General features: G+C 41.8%; 1 protein-coding gene and 1 non-coding gene across 10 annotated transcripts in view; both read right to left on the bottom strand.

The window, feature by feature from the left end:
- The window catches only part of ESRRG (estrogen related receptor gamma), a 693,861-nt gene that overhangs the window by 325,570 nt on the left and 346,706 nt on the right, over positions 1 to 21,585 (bottom strand). For 4 of the 9 annotated variants that reach the window (XM_044943185.2, XM_044943188.2, XM_044943187.2 and 1 more), the window contains one exon: positions 5,832 to 5,927. The exons of 4 other annotated variants lie outside the window; for them this stretch is intronic. In XM_044943185.2, the coding sequence (XP_044799120.1) occupies positions 5,832 to 5,845 (14 nt within the window). In that variant the 5' untranslated portion in view covers positions 5,846 to 5,927. Of the gene's footprint in view, positions 1 to 5,831; positions 5,928 to 10,708; positions 10,740 to 21,585 lie in introns of all 9 variants that reach the window. One more of the 9 variants, XM_044943193.2, reaches the window with a different exon arrangement.
- TRNAF-AAA lies at positions 912 to 983 on the bottom strand. The gene has a single exon. It is a non-coding gene; the product is annotated as a tRNA-Phe (tRNA).

Below are 21,585 nucleotides of genomic sequence, written 5' to 3'. Positions count from 1 at the left end.
AGAGAAAAGAAAAGTCTATTTAGGTCTTCCACCCATTTTTTTCATTTTTTTGAGCACTCAAAGCCACTAGTTAAGAGAAATGTAAATCAAATCTACAACAAGGTATCATCTAACACCAGTCAGATAGGTCATCATCAAAAAAATCTACAAACAATAAATCCTGGAGAGAATGTGGAGAAAAGGGAACCCTCCTACACTGTTGGTGGAAATGCACAGATAACTTGATGCGGCCACTATGGAGAACAGAATGGAGATTCCTTAACAAAACTAAAAATAGAATGACCACATGACCCAGCATATATCTGGAGAAAGCCATAATTCAAAAAGATACACACACCCCAGTGTTCATTGTAGCACTGTTTACTATAGCCGGCACATGGAAGCAACCTAGATGTCCATCAACAGAGGAATGGATAAAGAGGATGTGGTACATATATACAATGGAATATTACTCAGCCAAAAAAGAACAAAGTTGTGGCATTTTCAGAGATGTGGATGGACTTAGAGACTGTCATACAGAATGAAGTAAGTCAGGAAGAGTAAAACTGCTCATATGTGGAATCTAGAAAAATGGAACAGATGACTGTATTCACAAAGCTGAAATAGACACATAGATCTAGAGAATAAACTTCTGGGGGAAGAGGAGATGCAATGAATTGGGAGATTGGAACTGACATATATACACCTCTAGTTTATAATAGATGACTAGTGAAACCCTACGATACAGCACAGGGAACTCTACTCAATCCACTGTGGTGACCTAAATGGGAAAGTGAAAGTGAAAGTGAAGTCGCTCAGTCGTGTCCGACTCTTTGCGACCCCATGGACTGTAGCCTATCAGGCTCCTCCGTCCATGGGATTCTCCAGGCAAGAATACTGGAGTGGGGTGCCATTTCCTTCTCCAGGAGATCTTCCCAATCCAGGGATTGAACCCGGGTCTCCTGCATTTTAGGCAGATGCTTTACCATCTAAGCCACCAGGGAAGCTCCCAACCTAAATGGGAAGGCAACTAAAAAAGAAGGGATATATGTATACATATAACTGATTCACTTTGCTGTACAGCAGAGACTAACACAACATTGTAAAGAAGCTATACTCCAATAAAAAAAATAAAAAGAGAGAGAAAGGAGAGAACATTCTAGACGGAGAGACAGCATGAGCAAAAGCTCTGACAGGGGAGGGAGTGTGGGGGGAAGTTCTGCAGAACCACGAGCAAGGGAGATAGTGGGAAGGGGGCGTCTGGGGAGCCAGGAAGGGCTATTCCTGAGAATCCACAAGCAACACATGGTCATAAAGGGCAAGACTGTGCCTTGGATAGAGAGACGTTTTCAAACGATTATTAAGTCTGCCAAAGGCCGAGTCTTCCTGGGCAGAAGGAATGGATGCAGGACAGCCAGTTAGGAGGCCTTTACTGAGTCTTAAGAGGAGGTGATGGGAGCTTGGCCTAAGGCTGGGACAGTGTGGGGAGGGACAAAGAGGGATACACATATACCTGCCTCATGCAGTTCTGTGAGGTCATGAGTTAATAAGCACAAAGCATTTAAGCAAGTGCCTGCCTTATACTAACTGCTTATAATAATAATACTGCTTATATGATCTTGAATAGACATCTAAATGGGAATCAACCCCCTCGCCAACAAAATGAAGAGGCTTGGCTATATAATTTCCAAGATCTTCTCTAACCCTAAAGGGTTCATATTCTTAGCCATTATTCTTTGCTAGTTTGAGGACTGTCAGCTCTTATGTGTGCTGTTCCCCAAGAGCTGCCTCAGTAAATGTTACCTTCACTTGGTTACCCTATACCATTGCAATACTATCAGGGTATTTTCAAAGAAGTGACAATGGGCAAAAGGTAAATCTGTAACTGATTTTTCATTCCTAAACATTTCGCATTCTGTAGAATTGGTCATGCATTTCTACCCATTATACCATCACACTATCTTGTTATTTCTGCCAGGTCTAGAAAATATTTCAGGAGTTGTAAATCTACCCCAGCAAACTTTAAACAGTCAGAGATGCTACCAACACCTGTAGAAGCACAACTTGAATGTTAGATCTGATTTCTCAGGGTAGCTGCTGCTGCTGCTAAGTCACTTCAGTCGTGTCCGACTCTGTGTGACCCCATAGACGGCAGCCCACCAGGCTTCCCCATCCCTGGGATTCTCCAGGCAAGAATACTGGAGTGGGTTGCCATTTCCTTCTCCAATGCATGAAAGTGAAAAGTGAAAGTGAAGTCGCTCAGTCATGTCCGACTCCTAGCGACCCCATGGACTGCAGCCCACCAGGCTCCTCCATCCACGGGATTTTCCAGGCAAGAGTACTGGAGTGGGGTGCCATTGCCTTCTCTGTCTCAGGGTAGAGGGGGTCATTATAATCAGTGAATCAGTGAGGAATGGAAAGCACTAAATGGGTCTGACATCTGGCTAGGATTTATTGTCAGTACAAAGAACACAAGTCCCTGTCTTCAAGGAGCTTACAGTTTATCTCAGGGGGAAAGATTATACAATTATATGTTATATAATCCATATACAACATAAGATTATAGAAATTATGAATGGTTTCTCAATTCAGACTCTAGACAGTGGAAAGAATTCAGAGGAGGGGGAATGAAAGCCATATAATGATCAAAAAGAGACAAGAACATTGAGATATATTATCACAGTGAAGTTTTTACTTCAAAAACTTTGGAAAATCTCAACCAAAAGGATAAAATGTATTCTATGAACTCTTGTCAAAGCTTACATCCTTCATACAAATTAGAAAAAAGAATACATAAGCATTCCAGATCCTTCTACTAAACTGGGTAAATTTATCTGTAATGATAACTGCAAATACCCCATTTGTCATTAATTTAGAATGATCACATACATAGCCTGAGAAACGTGTAATATTCTTGAGAACCATGTGATATCCTCCTAAACCCACATTTATTTGTAAATAAAAAACTATCTTAATCTATTACACACAGGGAGGAGGAATCTCACTACCTTTCAAATAAAATTACACTAAAACAGAGACAGGAAATAGAAGTTTCTAAAGGTGAGAAAAATAAAAATTCAGTTGTAAATGAGCGAACATCACTAGTAAAATTAAGGTACTAAAACAGATGATTTTACTGAAAATTTAACACCTCTCAACACAGGTATCTGCCCAGTGGTCAGGAAACCAATAACATCTTGTCAGCAATGCTCCAAGTACATCAGTGACACAGATTCTAAAAACAACAAAAGCAAAGCAACAAAAGCGGTGTACGACCCTAGCCATCGGCTCACGCGTTTTTCTCAACTGCCCTTTCCTGGCTCATTTCTAACACTGAGGAATTCGCAAATAGCATGAAGAACACACAGGCTGGTGGGAAACGCAGGGGAACAATGTAGATAATTTTGAAAGGCAAGGAAGAAATATTTCAAACAATGTGGGGACATTTAAGAAACATCTTTTCAAACTTATAATTGATAAACTGGGGTATATGTGGGGGGAGAGGTTAAAACTCAGGAAAGTATCCCTTTAATAATGAATGATAAGTCATTATACACGTGTTCTATTTTAATAAGAAACATCATTTTCTCAAATTAAGACACCAAAGCAGGGGTCTTTAATTACTTTTGGGCCAGAGGCTCCTATGAGGATCTGATGAAAGTCAGACATTTTCCTCTGAAAACTACATGCTCTCACAAATTTAGCATTCAAATTTCAACATAATTTATGGACTCACATCTCTGCCCAACATCAAATCCATCCCTCTATGGGTTCCCCATTGTCTTGTAGGCTCACGTGTTAAAGGCTTATAAGCCCCCGATTTTATAAACTAGTGTGCTATTGAAACATGCTTAAGACCTTGGAACAAGACTATGTGTATGCATAACCGAATTACTTTACATTTGTACATCTGAAACTAACACAACATTGTAAATCAACTCTTGCTGTTATTCAGTCACTAAGTCGTGTCCGACTCTTTGCAACCCCATGGACTGAGGCATGCCAAGCTTCCCTGTCCTCCACTATCTTCTGGAGTTTGCACAAACCCATGTGCACTGAGTTAGTGATGCCATCCAACTATCTCATTCTCTGTTGCCCCTTTCTGCTCCTGCCCTCAATCTTCCCCATCAACAGGGTCTTTTCCAATGAGTCGTCTCTTCGAATCAGGTAGCTTAAGTACTGGAGCTTCAGCTTCAGCACCAGTCCTTCCAATGAATATTCAGGGTTGATTTCCTTTAGGATGGACTGATTTCGTCTCCTTGCTGTCCAAAGGACTCTCAAGAGTTTTCTCGAGCACCACAATTCAAAAGCATCAACTCTTTAGCATTCAGCCTTCTGTCTAGTCCAACTCTCACATTCCTACATGACTACTTGAAAAACCATTGCTTTGACTATATGGACTTTGGTCAGCAAAGTGATGTCTCTGCTTTTTAATATGCTGTCTAGGTTTGTCATAGCTTTTCTTCCAAGGAGTAAACTTCTTTCAATTTCGTGGCTATAGTCACTGTCCACAGCAATTTTGGAGCCCAAGGAAAGAATATCTGTCACCTTTCCACATTTTCCCCATCTATTTGCCATGAGGTGATGGAACCAGATGTCATGATCTTTGTTTTTTGAATATTTAGTTTTAAGCCAGTTTTTTCACTCTCCTCTTTCACCTTCACCCAGAGGCTCTTTAGTTCCTCGTCGCTTTCTGCTGTTAGAGTAGTATCATCTGCATATCGGAAGTTGTTGATATTTCTCCTGGCAATCTTGATCCCAGCTTAGGATTCATCCAGTCTGGCATTTCACATTATGTACCCTACATAGAAGTTAAGTACGCAGGGTGACAATATAAAGCCTCAATATACTCCTTTCCCAATTCTGAACCAGTCTATTGTTCCATGTCTGGTTATAACTTGTTTCTTGACCTGCACACAGATTTCTCAGGAGACAGGTAAGGTGGTCTGGTACTGTCTCTTTAAGAATTTTCCACAGTTTGTTGTGATCCACACAGTCAAAAGTTTTAGTGTAGTCAACAAAGTCAAAATAGATATTTTTCTGGAATTCCCATGCTTTCTCTATGATGTTAGCAATTTGATCTCTGGTTCCTCTGCCCTTTTCTAAATCCAACTTGTACATATGGAAATTCTTGATAACATATTATTGAAGTCTAGCTCAAAGGATTTTGAGCATAATCTTGCTAGCATGTGAAATGAGCATAATTGTATGGTAGTTTGAACATTCTTTGGCATTGCCCTTTTTGGGGATTGGAATGAAAACTGACCTTTTCTAGTCCTGTGGCCACTGCTGAGTTTCCCATATTTGCTGACATACTGAGTGCAGCACTTCAACAGCATCATCTTTTAGGATTGGAAACAGCTCAGCTGGAATGCCATCATCTCCACCAGCTTTGTTTTGTAGCAGTGCTTCCTAAGACCCACTTGACTTCACACTCCAAGATATCTGGCTCTAGGTGAGTGACCATACCATTGTGGTTATGTAGGTCATTAGACTTTTTGGATAGCTCTTCTGTGTATTCTTGCCACCTCCTTTTAATCTCTTCTGCTTCTGTTAGGTCCTTGCTGTTTCTCTCCTTTATTGTGCCCATCTTTGCATGAAATGTTTCCTTGATATCTCCAATTTTCTTGAAGAGATCTCTAGTCTTTCCCATCCTATTGTTTTCTTCTATTTGCACTGTTCACTTAAGAAGGCCTTCTTAGCTCTCCCCACTAAAATCAACTACATTCCAATATAAAATTAAATTAAAAATTGAAAAAAAAACCTCATATTATTGAATAGAATACATATTCCAAAAAGGATTTCATTTTACTGATTGTGTGGTATACAATGCTATCCATTTAATTTCTTACCAATTCTTGGTCATCACCAATTCTTGGAACTCATTTCTCCCTGTTTTTCCATTTTGGTTCTCAGTCCACGCATTTTCAGCATTCTGTTCCTCAAAACTACTTAGCAGGAAGAAAACAGAGAAAAAAATGTTTCAAAGATGAGAGGAAAATTAGTCACTTGTGCTCTTGGCAGCCCTGGTCATTGGTTTAGTTGTTTATTTATTCAGTCAACAACTTGAGCGTCGACTATGTATCAGGAGGAGGGAGGCAACAGGCTTAAAAAAGAGAAGGCTGCCCCCTCCTCAGTGCGCCTGAAAATAGTTTCGTGTCCAGAGCAGCAGCTGGAGAAGCGGTTAGAGTAGGTGGATATATAACAAGGTGCCGTGAGGATAAGAGGACACCCTTGAGGCAGGTTGGTTTCTGCTTGGAGACAGGGAAAAATTGAGCTGAATGGCGGTTAAAGAAGGTGTATTCAGGAAGAACAGGAAGGGCCCGGAGACACAGAGGAAAACTAACGCACATCTTCTCTCAGGAATGGGGCAACGAGGCAAGGAAGGTTGAGAATTGCAGTGTGGTTGGGACACACTGGGCATTAATGCAAGGAACGCAGCAGCAGCAAGAAAGTGAAAAAAAGGGGGGGGGGGGATAATTGAATTGTTACTTGGTATTGATAATGCCAAAAGCTAAAGTATCCAATCAGAGTTGTAGTTGGATCTCTATTTTTGTTATGCAAATAAGATTATCGATATTATTTTTCTAGATTCCACATACATGTGTTAACATGAACGAACATATCAACACCAAGGGGGAAAAAGGGTGGGTAGGATGAGTTGGGAGCTTCGGACTGACATGTATACGCTATTGATACTATGGATAAAACAGACAATTAACGAGAACCTAGTGTGTAGCTCTGGAGAAGGCAATGGCACCCCACTCCAGTACTCTTGCCTGGAAAATCCCATGGACAGAGAAGCCTGATAGGCTGCAGTCCACGGGGTTGCTACAAGTCAGACACGACTGAGCGACTTCACTTTCACTTTTCACTTTCATGCATTGGAGAAGGAAATGGCAACCCACTCCAGTGTTCTTGCCTGGAGGATCCCAGGGACGGGGGAGCCTGTCTATGGTGGGCTGCTGTCTATGGGGTCGCACCGAGTCAGACATGACTGAAGCAACTTAGCAGTGTGTAGCTCAGGGAACCCTACTTGGTGCTCTGTGGTGACCTAAATGAGAAAGAAATCCAAAAGAGAGGGGATATATGTATACAAATAACTGATTTACTCTGCTGTACTGTAGAAACTAACCAAACACTGTAAAGTAACTATACCCAAATAAAAACTAATTAAAAAAATAAAAATAGCACAGAAAAAAGGACAATATTGTAGTTGGAAAAGAAATAGAAATTTTGAGCAAAATTAAGTAACTATATTAGAACCAGCAGCCTAACTTGGGGAGCCCAGTGCAAAATAAAAACGTGGGGCTGGTTCTTTGTTCAAAATTATGAATAATTTCAAGATGGTGATAGGAGAATATTAAGTCAAATATAGGGCCCTTCTGAGCATTGGACCCTATGTGACTACACAGGCTGTACATCCCTGAATCTGGCCCTGATTATATTAGAAGGAAATTTCAAACGTTCACCATGATTCGTTATTAGCATGGATAAACGGCTCACAGTTCCAAAAATGGCAACTATAACACCAGGCTGGGAGCCTTAGAGTCACTTCATTTTCTCAGCAATTCTATAAGGCACAGATACCCCTCTTAGATACTAGGAGACAAAAGAGCAAAAGAGAAAAGCGATCTTATATATACCTTAAAGATATTCCCTCAGTGCCTTGAGCCATGCTGTATTATAGTAAGCACTCAATACTGACTTGTAACTAAGTGATTTTATTTCTTTGCTCTGAGTTCATCTTTGGCTGAGCCGTGAAAGTCCAGATTCTCTGAAGTCAGCCAGAGGGTTTGTGTTTATAGTTGTGAGTGAAAGATAGAAATAGAAAGGACCGCCTTTCACCATTCCAGTTACACCAGTCCATGGAGTCTCAAAACATCTACCTCTAGCAGGAATGTGAGATGGCAATGTGGGGGGACCAAAATGCCAGCACTCTCAGAACTGTCTTTTTTTTTTTTAAACACAGACACAGCTCTGAGCACAAATTCCATAAGTTCCAGGAGAAATTATGCATTCAGATAGCATATACACATTACAAGAATACTGAATCTATTTTATTTATGTATTTAAATGAAGGATAATTGCTACAATGTTGTGTTGGTTTCTGTGGCACAATTTGAAGCAGTCATAACTACGTAACTATATACATATTTATATATATCCCCTTCCTCTTGAGCCCTCCCCCGCCTCAGCACAATTCCACCTTTCTAGGTGGTCACTGAGTGCAAGGTTGGGCTCCCTGTGTCATATAGTAGCTTCCCACTAGCTATCTACTTCACACATGGTGTGTATATATACCTAACGGAGGGCATGGGTACCCACTCCAGGATTCTTTCCTAGAGAATCCCATGAACAGAGGGGCCTGGCGGGCTACGGTTCATAGGGTCGCAAAGAGTCGGACATGACTGAAGTAACTGAGCAGGCAGGCAGGCAGTATATATATGTCAATGCTACTTTCTCAATTCATCCCACCCTGAATCTATTTTAAAAGAAGTTATTAAATCTTCAGAACCTACAGTAATTTCTGATTTCTCCCAGCAAACCTCCAATTAAGAGTTTCTTGAAACAAAGCCTTGCTAGAGGGTTCAGGTTCATCAGTGTGCTCACCCCTCCCCCTCCCTCCTCCGCCTCCCTCCAAAGCTTCAGAAGGACCTGAATCATCTATTGCCATCAATGAAATTCACTTTTTCCACTTAGGATGAGAGTAAGAACTGCCACGACTGTTAGGGGAAGCACACTGATTGAAACCGCCCACCCTGGCCAGGCATCATAGTAACCATTTGCATGAGATGTTTTATGACAGGAGATCCTGATAAGGAATACGGAACTAATAAGCCACCACCAACAGGAAGAGTTCGGGAAAGGTCGAAAGGAGACACCACGTGTCCGTCCACTTCCCAGAATCCCTCTCGCTAGCATCCATCTTGGCTGAGCGATGCATGTGCCACCAGGAAAGACTGAATTAGAATGATTGGCCAAAGACCACCCGGAAACTAATCCCATCACCATAAAACCAGAGACTGCGAGCCACGCGGCAGAGCAGTTCTCCTGGGTTCCCTTACCCTACTGCTCTCCACCCGGGTGCCCTTTCCCAATAAAATCTCTTGCTTTGTGAGCACATGTGTCTCCTCGGACAATTCATTTCTGAGTGTTAGACAAGAGCCCAGTTTCGGGCCCTGGAAGGGGTCCGCCTTCCTGCAACAACTACCACAACAGACCATTAATTCAACAGTGAAAACCAAAGACTAAATATTTGCTAAAACTCCTTAGATTTTTATATCGACTTTTTAGCTTACTTGAACAGGTCATCTCTTGCACATTGGGGCAAGTTGGGGGCTTTTGATGGTGTATTCAGGATTTTCTGTGGAGCCTCTGTCCTTTGGTTCTGGGAGGCCTCCACAACCCCTGTAGCTCAGAGTTCTGTGTGATTAATAGCTCTGCCAGCCATTCCTATTTAAAAACTATTCTTACTTAACATCTTTTTTTTTTTTTTTCTTCCTCTGTCCCTGATTTTCTCTGATCCTTATTTTTCTCCTCAGCAGAATTACCCACTGTCAGAATTTTCTCCCTACTTTCCCAAGCCTTGTCACTTTATTCCACAGTATCTTGGTTTGGGGGAACTTTTGTTCAGTAGATAGCAGGCCTTATGCAAATCTCACAAGTATAACTGGCCAAAAGGTTCAACAAGGTAAATCATCAACTAGTACCTCTCTTCCCCTTCTCACGTCCCCGCACGCCGCCGCCCACCCCTCCAATTCCAAATCTACATCCTGAGAAGGAAAGAAAGAAAAAAAGCAACCCACCAAAGGAGACACACTACATTGCTGCAAGCAAAGCAGTAGTTTCTCTGTTTGGCTTGTACAGTGGATGTGTAAGTGGCATTTTCAAAATTATTCTGTCAGCCCCATGACAATTTAATTAATTTATTTTTTTATCCCGTGCCTCAACTCTGTTGTTTGGGTAGCAATGTCCTGTCAATATCTCACTCAGGTGTAGCAGGGACGGGTCTAACAGCCCTGGGCCAGCAGCCAAGCTCACCGGTGACTGACGCTCGCTTAACTGAGCAAAGATTTGCTCTGCGTGGAGTGGGGCTTGACTGTACAAGGACCAGTGGTGACAGCCAGGGTGCCGGCTGGAATCCTAACAAAGCTGCTTCCAACGTGTGCTCAGGCGAGCGGAACCAGCACTTAAACTGAATGCTAAGGGGCTTCAATCTTGGTGGTGGTTTCTTTTTTTTTTTTGCTCCATCATTTACCGTCAGAATAAACCCTGGGATTTTACAGGGAAAACAGCACATTAGGGCACTTAAATCGCAAATCCTTGTACCTTTTTAAAAGGCTGTTGAAGATGTATTAACTTGTAGGAGCAGTCATTTAATTGCTTGCCTCTGCTACCCCACACACTATTTTTTTTTTAAATGACCAAATTAAACCTGCTGCACAAATTTGTGCTTTGAAGTTTCTGCCAAAGGATCATTCCTTTTAGGGCATAAGAAAAAGAACTGAAACGCTCTCCTTGGGTACCAATGTCTGCAGCTTCCTTCCACCCCCCCGACCCCCTACCTTCCCTGTCCCAGAAGCCTTCAGACAAAGAAGCAAATCATTGGCGTTTAAATGTTTCAAATTCATTTTCCAAGCCAGGTTCGAATGTCACTATCATAATTCCCTCTGTCATTTCAATGAACGCCCGTAAGCATTTACAAATGGAGGAATGTTGTACTTACAATTTGGGGATGTGTGATGCAGCCGTGTTATCTTAAGGAAAAAAAGAAAAAACCTGTTATGTTTATAGGCTGTCCATCCTGTTCAAAGACAACACCACTCTTGGTAAAGCTGAAGAAATTAGTGAGAAACAGAAAAGTCTTTTCCACACCGTGAACCTGTGAAAACTACTCTTTGCAAGGAGCCGTGGGAGCTGGTAGCAGAGTCTGCTGTTGTTTGAAACTTTGTCTCTTAGGTCAAATGCAGCCCAAAGCCAACAAGATGATTTACCATCTCACCGCTTTGAATCTGATGATATGCAACTGCCGGATGAAATATTTATACGAATTCCCCACTTCATCTATAAAAACCGTAGAGACACGCATAGGTACACAAACAACAGGCAGTCATGGTGCACATTTGTTTAGTTAGCTAGCAATTTTTGGAAGTTGTGTGTGGATAAGCAGATAGTGTCAGCATGACAGAGGCAGTGCATCTGGGTTGTTCAAGTCCTGGATGCCTTTTCCCTTGGAAAGGAGTCCTGTTCCATTGCATCAGACGCCCAGTAACATGATCTCATCAACCTATGTGAGCATCAGAGGTCCAGGCAGGTCACAAGTCAAATTCTCTCTGTTGCCAATTGAGATTGACATGTGCTGTTGTCTTAATGATCACATGGTCCGATCTGGCCAAACGGGTGATCTCCACGAGAAACCACGGTACAGTTTGTCAAACTGAAAGGCATTTGCAGGCTCGAGTGTTAGGTTTCCACAATAACAGTTGGCTGAATCTCTCTCTGCAGGTTAAAATACTGTTTTGTAAGTGGGGAAAAAAGAAAATCGTCTTTTTCTTTTGGTCTTTGGTTTTGTTTTGTTTCAGTCTGATTTTTAAAGGCATGGATGCCCAGACTACTACAAAGGGGGGCTGGTTGGACCTCCCTGGCAGGGACGGGACAGAAGAATGTCTGAGTCTTGTAGGAGAGAAGGCTGTTACACTGCATCTAACCCAAACCCGGTTAGCTGAGAAACAGTTCTTCATTCCTCTGTGGGACTTGGAACCTGGATGCTATAATTGAAAGCCAGTGTATTAAGCATAACACATCAAACCACTGTTAACACCCAGCCTCCCGCAAGGCAGCCTCCTAACAGCTCTGCTTTCTGCCTACAGTCTGTGCAAGCAAGTGGAACCGTCGCATGCACTGCATGCTAAAGGCCGCAGCCTTTGTCTTCTCCAAGTTCTGTCTATTTCAGAGGCTAACATGCAGCAATTAGTCTAATTAATGTGAAACAATGAGCTGTGTTACCACTTATCAAATTGATTGTTCCCCTATCAAAACAAAACAGGCTGGCTTTTTGATGTAATTTCAAGAGATGATTTGAAATGTCATGTTGCTGGGAGCCAATTACCTTATGACTAGAGTCACGGTCAACAGAATACATAATTAGCATGAGTTTGGGAAGGCTGCTTACTGCTAGTATGTTAATTAACTGTCTTTTGTCATAAAACAAAAAGGTTGTATGGAAGGTTCTGAAATAGGTCTTTTTTATTTACATTTCTCTGCGCTTATCAACGCGAGGCATGACAATGCAAAAGAATAGAAAATTTGAATTCCCCTACTTCAGATGAATACTCAGCTCACAAGGTCAGGGCCACGTGCGAACTTCAACGCCATTCACCTCGCTCCAGTCCTGCCCCAGTGTTATTATATTACTCGTGGATTTTAATTAACTATCAGGTAAAACTCAAATGTAAGAAATACCAAGTCCCATGAAATAAATCCCCTCACAGACTTCTTTGGAGCTTTGCTTGCATTTGCGCATCTTATGAGGACTGGACAGTGCTTGGCTGACCTGGGAATTCCACTCAGGTGTCGTCTTTCTATTTCAATCTTGAAATTTGGAAAGAATAAACCCATCATCAGATGATGTTATTGTCTTTACCACACTATGACAGAGAGGGGATGTATAGCAGGCACCTGTGGGTTTGTAAAGGCATCCTATCCATGAGCTAGGACTCCAAAACTCATCTGCAGCTTCCTCTCATCTGGGGGAGCCTGGCAGTTCCATCTTCTTGATTAAGGAACTGATTCTGTACTTCTCAAGCCCGAATGCATTCTGGAGGGAGCTATAATCAGCAACTGACAATGAACAATCACGTTCACAGCAGCCCTGAGGCATCAAGGTTTGACAGGCTCGTGGGTCACTAGCTTCTGGTATGGAGATCAAGTTCAAGTTCCAAGAATTCGAATACAATTGTACCACTGCCTAAATATGGCATTGTTTGACATGCAAAAGCAGGGGGTCCTCTCTTGAAGATCCCACAGTTTTTGATGAGAAATGTACTGCCATCTTGAAAGGGTCTGCCAACTCTTTCCTTTGGGATTTAGTTCTAATCTTACAGTCCTATTAGAAGGATCCTCAGAGGGCAAAAAAAAAAAAAAAAAACAAAAAAAAAAACAAAATACAAGACTTTCTGGTAGCACAGTGGATAAGAAGCCACCTGCCAATGTAGGGGACACAGGTAGTATCCTTGGGCCAGGAGGATCCCACATGTTGCGGAGCAACTAAGCCCATGAGTCATAACCGTTGAGCCCGAGTTCTAGAGTCCAGGAGCTGCAACTGCTGAAGGCCAAGTGCCTAGAGTCTGTGCTCCACAACTAAAGAAGCCACCGAAATAAGAAGTCCGCACGCCACAATGAAGAGTATGAAGAGCAGCTCCTGTTCTCTGCAACTAACAAAAGCATGTGTGCAGCAACAAATGCCCCCAGTGCCCCCATACCCCAAAAATCCCACAAAATACAACACCTTGCTATTAGAAATACTAAGTTGGCTTTGCAAATTGGATTCTCCATACTAATTAGTTTCCATTTTTCAACAATTTTTTTTCCTGTTTCTAACATCATTAAAATACTATTTAAATGTAATATTAAAAAAACATTAAATGGATGGGAGGTAGTGCTTTTTCTTCTGGGGTTTGGGTTTCTCATTTTTGCAATGTCGAGTCAGGAACCTTGGGGTGCAGACAGTGGACAGAAAGGACCCGTGAATCCGCTAAACTGGAGAAGAAAGTGAGTTGCTGATCAATTCTTCACCCCTCTGTGACAGCTTCTCTTCTTTCTGCCAGTTTGAAAGTTTATTCTGAATTGAGATTCTAGTTTTCAAAATGTTGGATGGGGGAGACAGAACCAAACGAGGATGCTACCTGAGAAATCTGGCTTATTAACAATAGCTAACCATCACTAATCTGGAGGAGGAAATGAAAACTCATTCCAGTATTCTTGCCTGGAAAACCCCATGGACGGAGAAACCTGGTGGGCTACAGACCATGGGGTCGCAAAGAGTTGGACATAACTGAGCGACTGTACACACACACATCACTAAATGCTTTTGAGGTATGAGAGCAGTGGTACTAACCTCAAGATGGACATGAAAAGAAATTAACTAATTTTGACTAATTTCATAGCTGTGCATAGAGTTTCTGGTATGCTTGCCAGATTCCTTCTCTGGACTCAAGAGGTTACAAAACCTTACTGAAGATACATGGTAGACTGACAGACTTATCAGAGTCTGTCATACAGAGCAAAGTAAGTCAAAGAGAAAAAACAGATATCGTATATTAAAAATGCATGTGGAATCTAGAAAAATGGTATAGATGATTTAATCTGCAAAGCAGAAATAGAGATACAGATGTAGAGAACAAACATATGGATGCCAAAGGGGAAGGAGAGGAGTGGATGAATTGGGAGGTTGGGATTGACATATACATACCACGCGTGTGTGCATGCTCTGTCTCAGTTGTGTCTGACTCTTTGAGACCCCATGGACTGTAGCCCATCATGCTCCTTTGTTCCTGAGATTCTCCAGGCAAGAAGACTAGAGTGGGTTGCCATGCCCTCCTCCAGGTGTATGAGGCTGCTGCTAAGTCACCTCAGTTGTGTCCGACTCTGTGCGACCCCAGAGACGGCAGCCCACCAGGCTCCCCTGTCCCTGGGATTCTCCAGGCAAGAACACTGGAGTGGGTTGCCATTTCCTTCTCCAATGCACAAAAGTGAAAAGTGAAAGTGAAGTCGCTAAGTCGTGTCCGACCCTTTGCGACCCCATGGACTGCAGCCCACCAGGCTCATCCATCCATGGGATTCTCCAGGCAAGAGTACTGGTGTGGGGTGCCATTGCCTTCTCCTCCAGGAGTATACACACTACTAACCAATGAGAACCTGCTGTATAGCATAGGGAACTCTACTCAATGCTCTGTGGTGACCTAAGTGGGAAGGAAACTCCAAAAAGAGGGGATAAATGTAAACATATAGCTGATTCACGACACTGTACAGCAGGAACTAATGCAACATCGTAAAGTAATGAAAGTGTTAGTCGCTCAGTCGTGTCCGACTTCTTGTGACCCATGGACTATAGCCTGCCAGGCTCCTCCGTCCATGGGATTCTCCAGGCAAAATTACTGGAGTGGGTTGCCATTCCCTTCTCCAGAGGATCTTCCTGACTCAGGTATTGAACCCAGGTCTCCTGCATCACAGGCAGATTCTTTACCATTTGAGCAACCAGGGAAGCCCCCTTGTAAAGTAACTATACTCCAATTTTTTTAAAAAAGGTTACAGAACACTAGCGTTGAATGAAATCTTATAGAAATGCCCCCTCCTAACATCCCTCCAAGTGGAATTTTCCCTACACTGACTCTGACCACTGAAATGTGATTCCTTTCAGGGATGAACCTCTTTGGGGGAAATGAGAGAAATGTGCAAACATCCTCAAAAAGTTCTTGGATCCCTGTGGATAAGAAAACAGAATTCCTGATGTTTGGGTGCTATTATTGCTCTAAAGTGAATGCATGGCTCACAGATAATGTGAGGGGTCACAGCATCTGGGCTCCGGTCATTTAAGAGGATGACACAAAGTCCTTATAAAGTGAGGTCTGAAAACAGGTCCCTTCTGAACTAGAAACCTAGATGAGTCTTGATTATAGATCATCCGTGAAACCAAAATGGACAATTTGGAGGCTAAGCATTGGTAACAAAAGTCCAACAGACAGTTTGCTTGTAATATTTACCAGCTCTAGTCCCAACCTAACCATTCCCCAGTGCCTCACATTATTACAATACCAAGTTACATCTCATCTGATTCTGCCAAAGGATTTTTTTCCCCTATTTTCCCCCTCAAATTGCAAGGAAAGTAGTTAAAAATAAGGAGGAAGAGGGGCAAGAGAAGAAACTGTTAACTGGCTGATACTTGCTGTGCTATGCTGGCTTACATATATACGTACAGGGTGCTGTGCTAAATTCATGTATTACCTTATTAAATTCTTACAAGGACCCTGCAGGCTGAGTACTACCTTTTTTAACTATACCATTTTCTAAATGTTAATGATAAGTTAAGAAGACTTAGAAAAGACCATTAACTAAGCCAAGGCTTTGGAACTAACATTGACTCTAAAATTCTAGTCCTTCTCACTACACAGGCTGCTTGGTATTTCCATGGTAGTTTTAAAATTGTAATGCAATATCTCAGTAGAATAAGGGTCTGCTTTTTTTAATAAATGTAAAAGAAAAAAAAAAGACCTCCGGTTATCATAATTAAAAACAGAGCACCATGTATGTATATACAATGGAATACTACTCAGCCATAAAATAGGATGAAATGTTGCCATTTGCAGCAACATGGGTTGATTTGGAGGGTATCATGCTATGGTGAAACCAGTCAGAAAGAGGAAGACAAATACTGTATGATAACACTCATATGTGGAGTCTGAAAAAATACAACAAACTAGCGACTATAACAACAACAACAACAAAACAGATTCACTGATACAGAGAATAAACGAGTGATTACCACTGGGGGAGGGGGAGGGGGAGCAATATAGGGATAGGGGAATAAAAGTTACAAACTATTACGTAAAAAATAAGCCACAAGGATATATTGTACAACATGGGAAAATAGCCAATATTTCATAGTAACTACATGGAATATAACCTTTAAACACTGTGAATCACTACATCGTACACCCATAACTTACATATGGGCTTCCTGGGTGGCTCAGTGATAAAGAATCTGCCTGCCAAGCAGGAGACTCGGATTTGATCCCTGGGTCAGGAAGATCCCCTAGAGAAGGAAAGAGCAACCCACTGCAGTATTCTTGCCTGGGAAAACCCATGGACAGGGGAGCACGGGGGACTATAGTCTATGGGGTCGCAAAGCATTGAATAGCACTGAGCAACAAAACAACAACAAACTCACATATATTGTACAGCAGCTATACTTCAGTAAAAAATAAACACACAGAAAATAACACCATGGATTAGGGTCAGTAACAACCATCTGCTGCAAAGTGGTATGGAGATTTACCTTTCTATCATTTGAATTTTGAAAATGAGGGATTTAAGGAAAGCAGGGCAATAGCCACATTTTTGTTCTGCACCCGACATGTTTTCTTGAAATTTAAGACAAGTTTAAAACAAATCAATGTTTTTAGAAAAGTAGGGCATTTTTTTTTCTTTTATCATTAAACACTAAAATTCTTCAGAAATGTTTCCTCTGGGCTTTCAACAAACCTGATCACCTCCTGCAGAAAACAAGTGCTAAACCAAAAACAGTGTTTTGGGCAGCAGATTCAGCAAGGAATGGAGCATCAGAGTCCAAGGGATTGTGGGCCCACTCCCTGGAATGTAGACCAGAACTCTGGAGGCTGGAGGCAGCACCTTGACGGAGTGGGGTGTGGAGAAGCAGCTCCCACTGAAGTGCCATTGACATGTCAGCCAAACACTCAGCTTGCCTCCATCACCCTTCATAGAGCTAAACATCTCTTTACGTCTGGAAACATTGGGAAAGCCTCAAATGTGTCTTTTCTCTAACTTCAATCCAGTGAGTGGTGGAAATGAAGGAGAGAGAGAGAGGGATGGAGGAAAAGAGAGGACCAGTTCTGTTCACATGAAAGGGTGGGACCAGTTACATGTCTGAATGCTGTTCCTGCAGAATCTTAGAATCTTTTCTGAGACTGATGGCTGGGAAAATAGAGCAGCAGCAGAGCCCAGTCACCCACCCACCACATTCAGACCATCAGAGCTGGTGCCCCTTCTGCAAACTTGCAAGGATGCTTCAAGACCTGCCTTGATGCCCTGGTGCATGTGCAGCAACACCTCATGTGCTTTCCCTCTGCCATTTTTACCCCTTCTTACTCCTGGCTACAGTCTGCTCACCTATGTTCCAAATGTCAGTATTATGGAACAATACTCAATATTGTAAACCTAACAACAGCTTAATAAATAAAATGTTTTTTAAAAAAGTTTTAGCTGGAGCCTAAGACAGTGTGCTTGGCTTTTCTCTAGTCCTCTTGGAGCCTGAAAATAGTACCAGGCCCTAAAGAACAAGCAGATCTCGGAGATGTGGCATGTTCAGTTCAAGATCACCACAATAAAGTGAGTATCACAGTAAAAAAATTGAAATAAATAAAATAAAACAATCCTTATGTGATGTTGTGGTGGCGCACATGTCAGTGTTCCTAATATATGTTAAGCCTCAAAGGAAAAGTAAAGTTTGGGAAGAAGGCAAGATAGAACTTGAGGGAAGAGACAGAACCTTAGACACACAGGTTTGGGAAAGCCTCAAAATGTGGTTGATAAGCGACAAGGTGTCATACACAATGTGGGTCAGAAGTAGATGTAATAGATCACATATATACCTGTATATACGTAAGTATTTTTGCTTAAGAATTAGCCCACTTTCCAAAAAGCAATGCTTGGCAACAAATAGGAGAGGCACATTGAAACTAACATGTAACCTGCCTTTATGCACAGCCCTGATCAAAACAGGAGATCACTGAGCTTTGTGTTGAGAAGCTAAGCAAATTTCAGAAACTAAAGGGAGGTAAAATGAAAGTGAAGTCACTCAGTCGTGTCCGACTCTTTGCGACCCCATGGACTATAGCCTTGTAGCCTATCAGGCTCCTCTGTCCATGGGATTTTCCAGGCAAGAGTGCTGGAGTGGATTGCCATTGCCTTCTCCAGGGGATCTTCCCGACCCAGGGATTGAACCCGGGTCTCCCAGATTGCAGGCAGATGCTTTACCATCTGAGCCACCAGGGAAGCCCAAAGAGAGGTAAGATGCATCAAATAGGGCTTCTTCAATAGTAAAGAATCTTCCTGTCAATGCAGGAGACACAGGTTCGATTCCTGGGTGGGGAAAATCCCACATGCCGCGGAGCAGCTGAGTTTGTGCACCCCAACTATTGAGCCTGTGCTCTAGAGCCCAGGACCCGCAGCTAATGCAGCCCATGCACCCTAGAGCTCGTGCCTGGCAGCAAGAGAAGCCACCGCAATGGGAAACCTGCGCTCCGCAACTAGAGAGTAGCCGCTGATTGCTGCAACTAGAGAAAAGTCTTCGGAGCATCGAAGACCCAGCACAGTCAAAAACAATCATAAATAAAGTAAATAAAAAAATTTAAAAAGATGCATCAAATACTGGACAACTGGATGTGTTCACACATATATGGAGAATGTGAATTCTACAAAGGTTTTTTTTCTTGTTTTTTTTTTTAAAACAAGAAGCTATAGCGGCTCTTTGGAAAGGGTTTGGTATGGGAGAAGACGAAACCTATCAAACAAAATAAGATAATATAAATATTTCATTTAGTTATCATCTCTTTTTATGATGATGAGAAGACATTATTATCATATTTTTTATTCTAACTCATAAAAAATGGTCAATCTTCCACATTTGTAATGGGCTAGAGCACACTAATCTTAGTTTGGCATAAAGCTCATACAAACCACTCAATATTTTCAATATAAATGTAATGACTTCTGATTTTAGGAAAAAATAACAATGCTCAAGAAAAACCCATCACTGGTTAACTCTAAACTCTCCTATTGGTCATTTCTGTAAGTATGTGCACTTGCAAAAAATAAAATAAACTTTCTGCATATTCATTATGGAAGAAGATGGATGATAATCAGTAGGAGAGACAGCAAATTTCTTCTTGAGGATTAGGCTCCAATTGGTTGCATTTCAACATCAACCTGGCAATTTTACTATTAAGTCAGCAGAAGTGAGTCCTCGTACGGTATGCCACTTACTCCCGGAGAACATCAGGCAAAGGGAAGAGAACACGCTAGAATAAATTGTGCATTATTTCTGGCATTAGTTAAAGGAACAGAGCATTATAAGGAAAAAAAATACAGTACCATTGATTTTTACAGGTGTTTAATACAGATAAGCTGAAAAAAGGGTTTCCATTTTAGGCCCAGTGATGGCTAAAGATGCATTCAAATATGTTCAAAAGCAATCTAAAGTCTTCTAAAATGGTGTTTAAGCTATTCGAGCAAAACGTAAATAGTTTTTGTCGTAGTACTGAGGAAGGTAGAACAAAAAACAGATTCCAAGGAGCTGACTCTGGCACAGTGCCGGCCACTGTAAAATCAGGGGGTCATTAAAACAGAGGTAATACTGTTTATCCATTACATGATCACAGGTTATTTACTGAAAACAGTCGCAGACTGTCCTTAGAAAGGTAGGCGGGATAATTACCCTGGAAGTCTCTGAGGTCCACTCTCAGGAGAAGAGACTGAAACAATCAAACTGACGACTCATATGTGTGTTTAAGAGAGTCACTATAGAAAGAAACTAAATCCAGATGCTTTATGATACCTACCTATGTTTTAACACGTTTCTTTAAAGTTCATTTATAAAGAATGGGAACATATTTGACATATTGAAGTGCTCTGCAGAAACCAAATTATAAAGAAAAGTTGATATTGGCAGAATTACTGAATGGATAATGTTTGTTTCACTTATTTGAGGGCAGAGACATTGGCCTCCAATTTCTGCAGAGCTGTTTGTTCACACAGTAGACCACATAACAAATAAAGCAAAAGCGATAGCTGCCCATGTCTGACCACGTAACTAGAGCATTCAGAGACGCTATGAGACAGGGAGAGAGATGTTTGCTTTGGGCATTTTTCACTATGTATTATGATTTGTCTTCTCATTAGCAATTAGCTTTTCTTTCTTAGAAATACATATCGATACTTCTGGTTCAAATAGAAGTCCAATTCCAAAAGTTTGGATCCCTTGAACATTTTTAAAAATTTTGCTCCCCTCTCTTCCATGACATTGGCTGGATATCCTCTTTTCTAACTCTTTTGATCATATCCTAACTGATGGCAGGGTCAGAGCTCTTGTGAACAAAGATGATGGACATGGTTAGCCAACGCCTCTCTGGTCAACTGACAAACACAGATTTAGTGCCTCTTTCCCATGCATCTAGCACTGAGGACAGGGTTGATATAAATGAGGACAGAAGGGACTCAGTAGACAAAAATATCCCTCTCACAACAGGTATTAGAATAATTACAATACGTCATGTTAACTAGGATGAAAGAGCGCTGTACAGCTGAACAGTTAAGTCTAAGCATTGTGAAGTATGAGCTTCAGGGGAAGCCAAGTGAACTTGGAGAGGTTTATTGTAGTGATGCCCAGTCACTGACACATCCCGTGAGCTGCGACAGCTGACTCATGTTCTGGAGATGCTAAAGTGGAAATCCCAGGACTCAGAAGCTGCTATTTGTTAAACACATGATATGATCAGCTGCAAGTCAGAGCACCTAGACAAGTGAACTTGACAAGCCTGGTTAGTGATACTTGGGGACACACACTGGCTCAGCTGTGATCATGTCTCAGAGTTTCCACAGGAAAAATGTCACGAGACTCCTTTATGTCATCGGTGCTGAGGGACATGTAACGCAGCCTTAGTAATATCATGAACTCGGTAATATTTCAGAATCTAGTTATACTTGCAACATTATAAAACTTTTGTTAAAATGGATGTGGGAACACGACAACTCAGAGGACACTGGAATTTATATTATGCGATGTTATACTAGGGCTTCCTTGGTCGCTCA

Source organism: Bubalus bubalis, chromosome 5 (assembly GCF_019923935.1).
Source record: "Bubalus bubalis isolate 160015118507 breed Murrah chromosome 5, NDDB_SH_1, whole genome shotgun sequence".
Lineage (NCBI taxonomy): Eukaryota > Metazoa > Chordata > Mammalia > Artiodactyla > Bovidae > Bubalus > Bubalus bubalis.
Note: the sequence above shows the minus strand (reverse complement) of the source record. Positions and strands in the feature narration are given on the sequence as shown.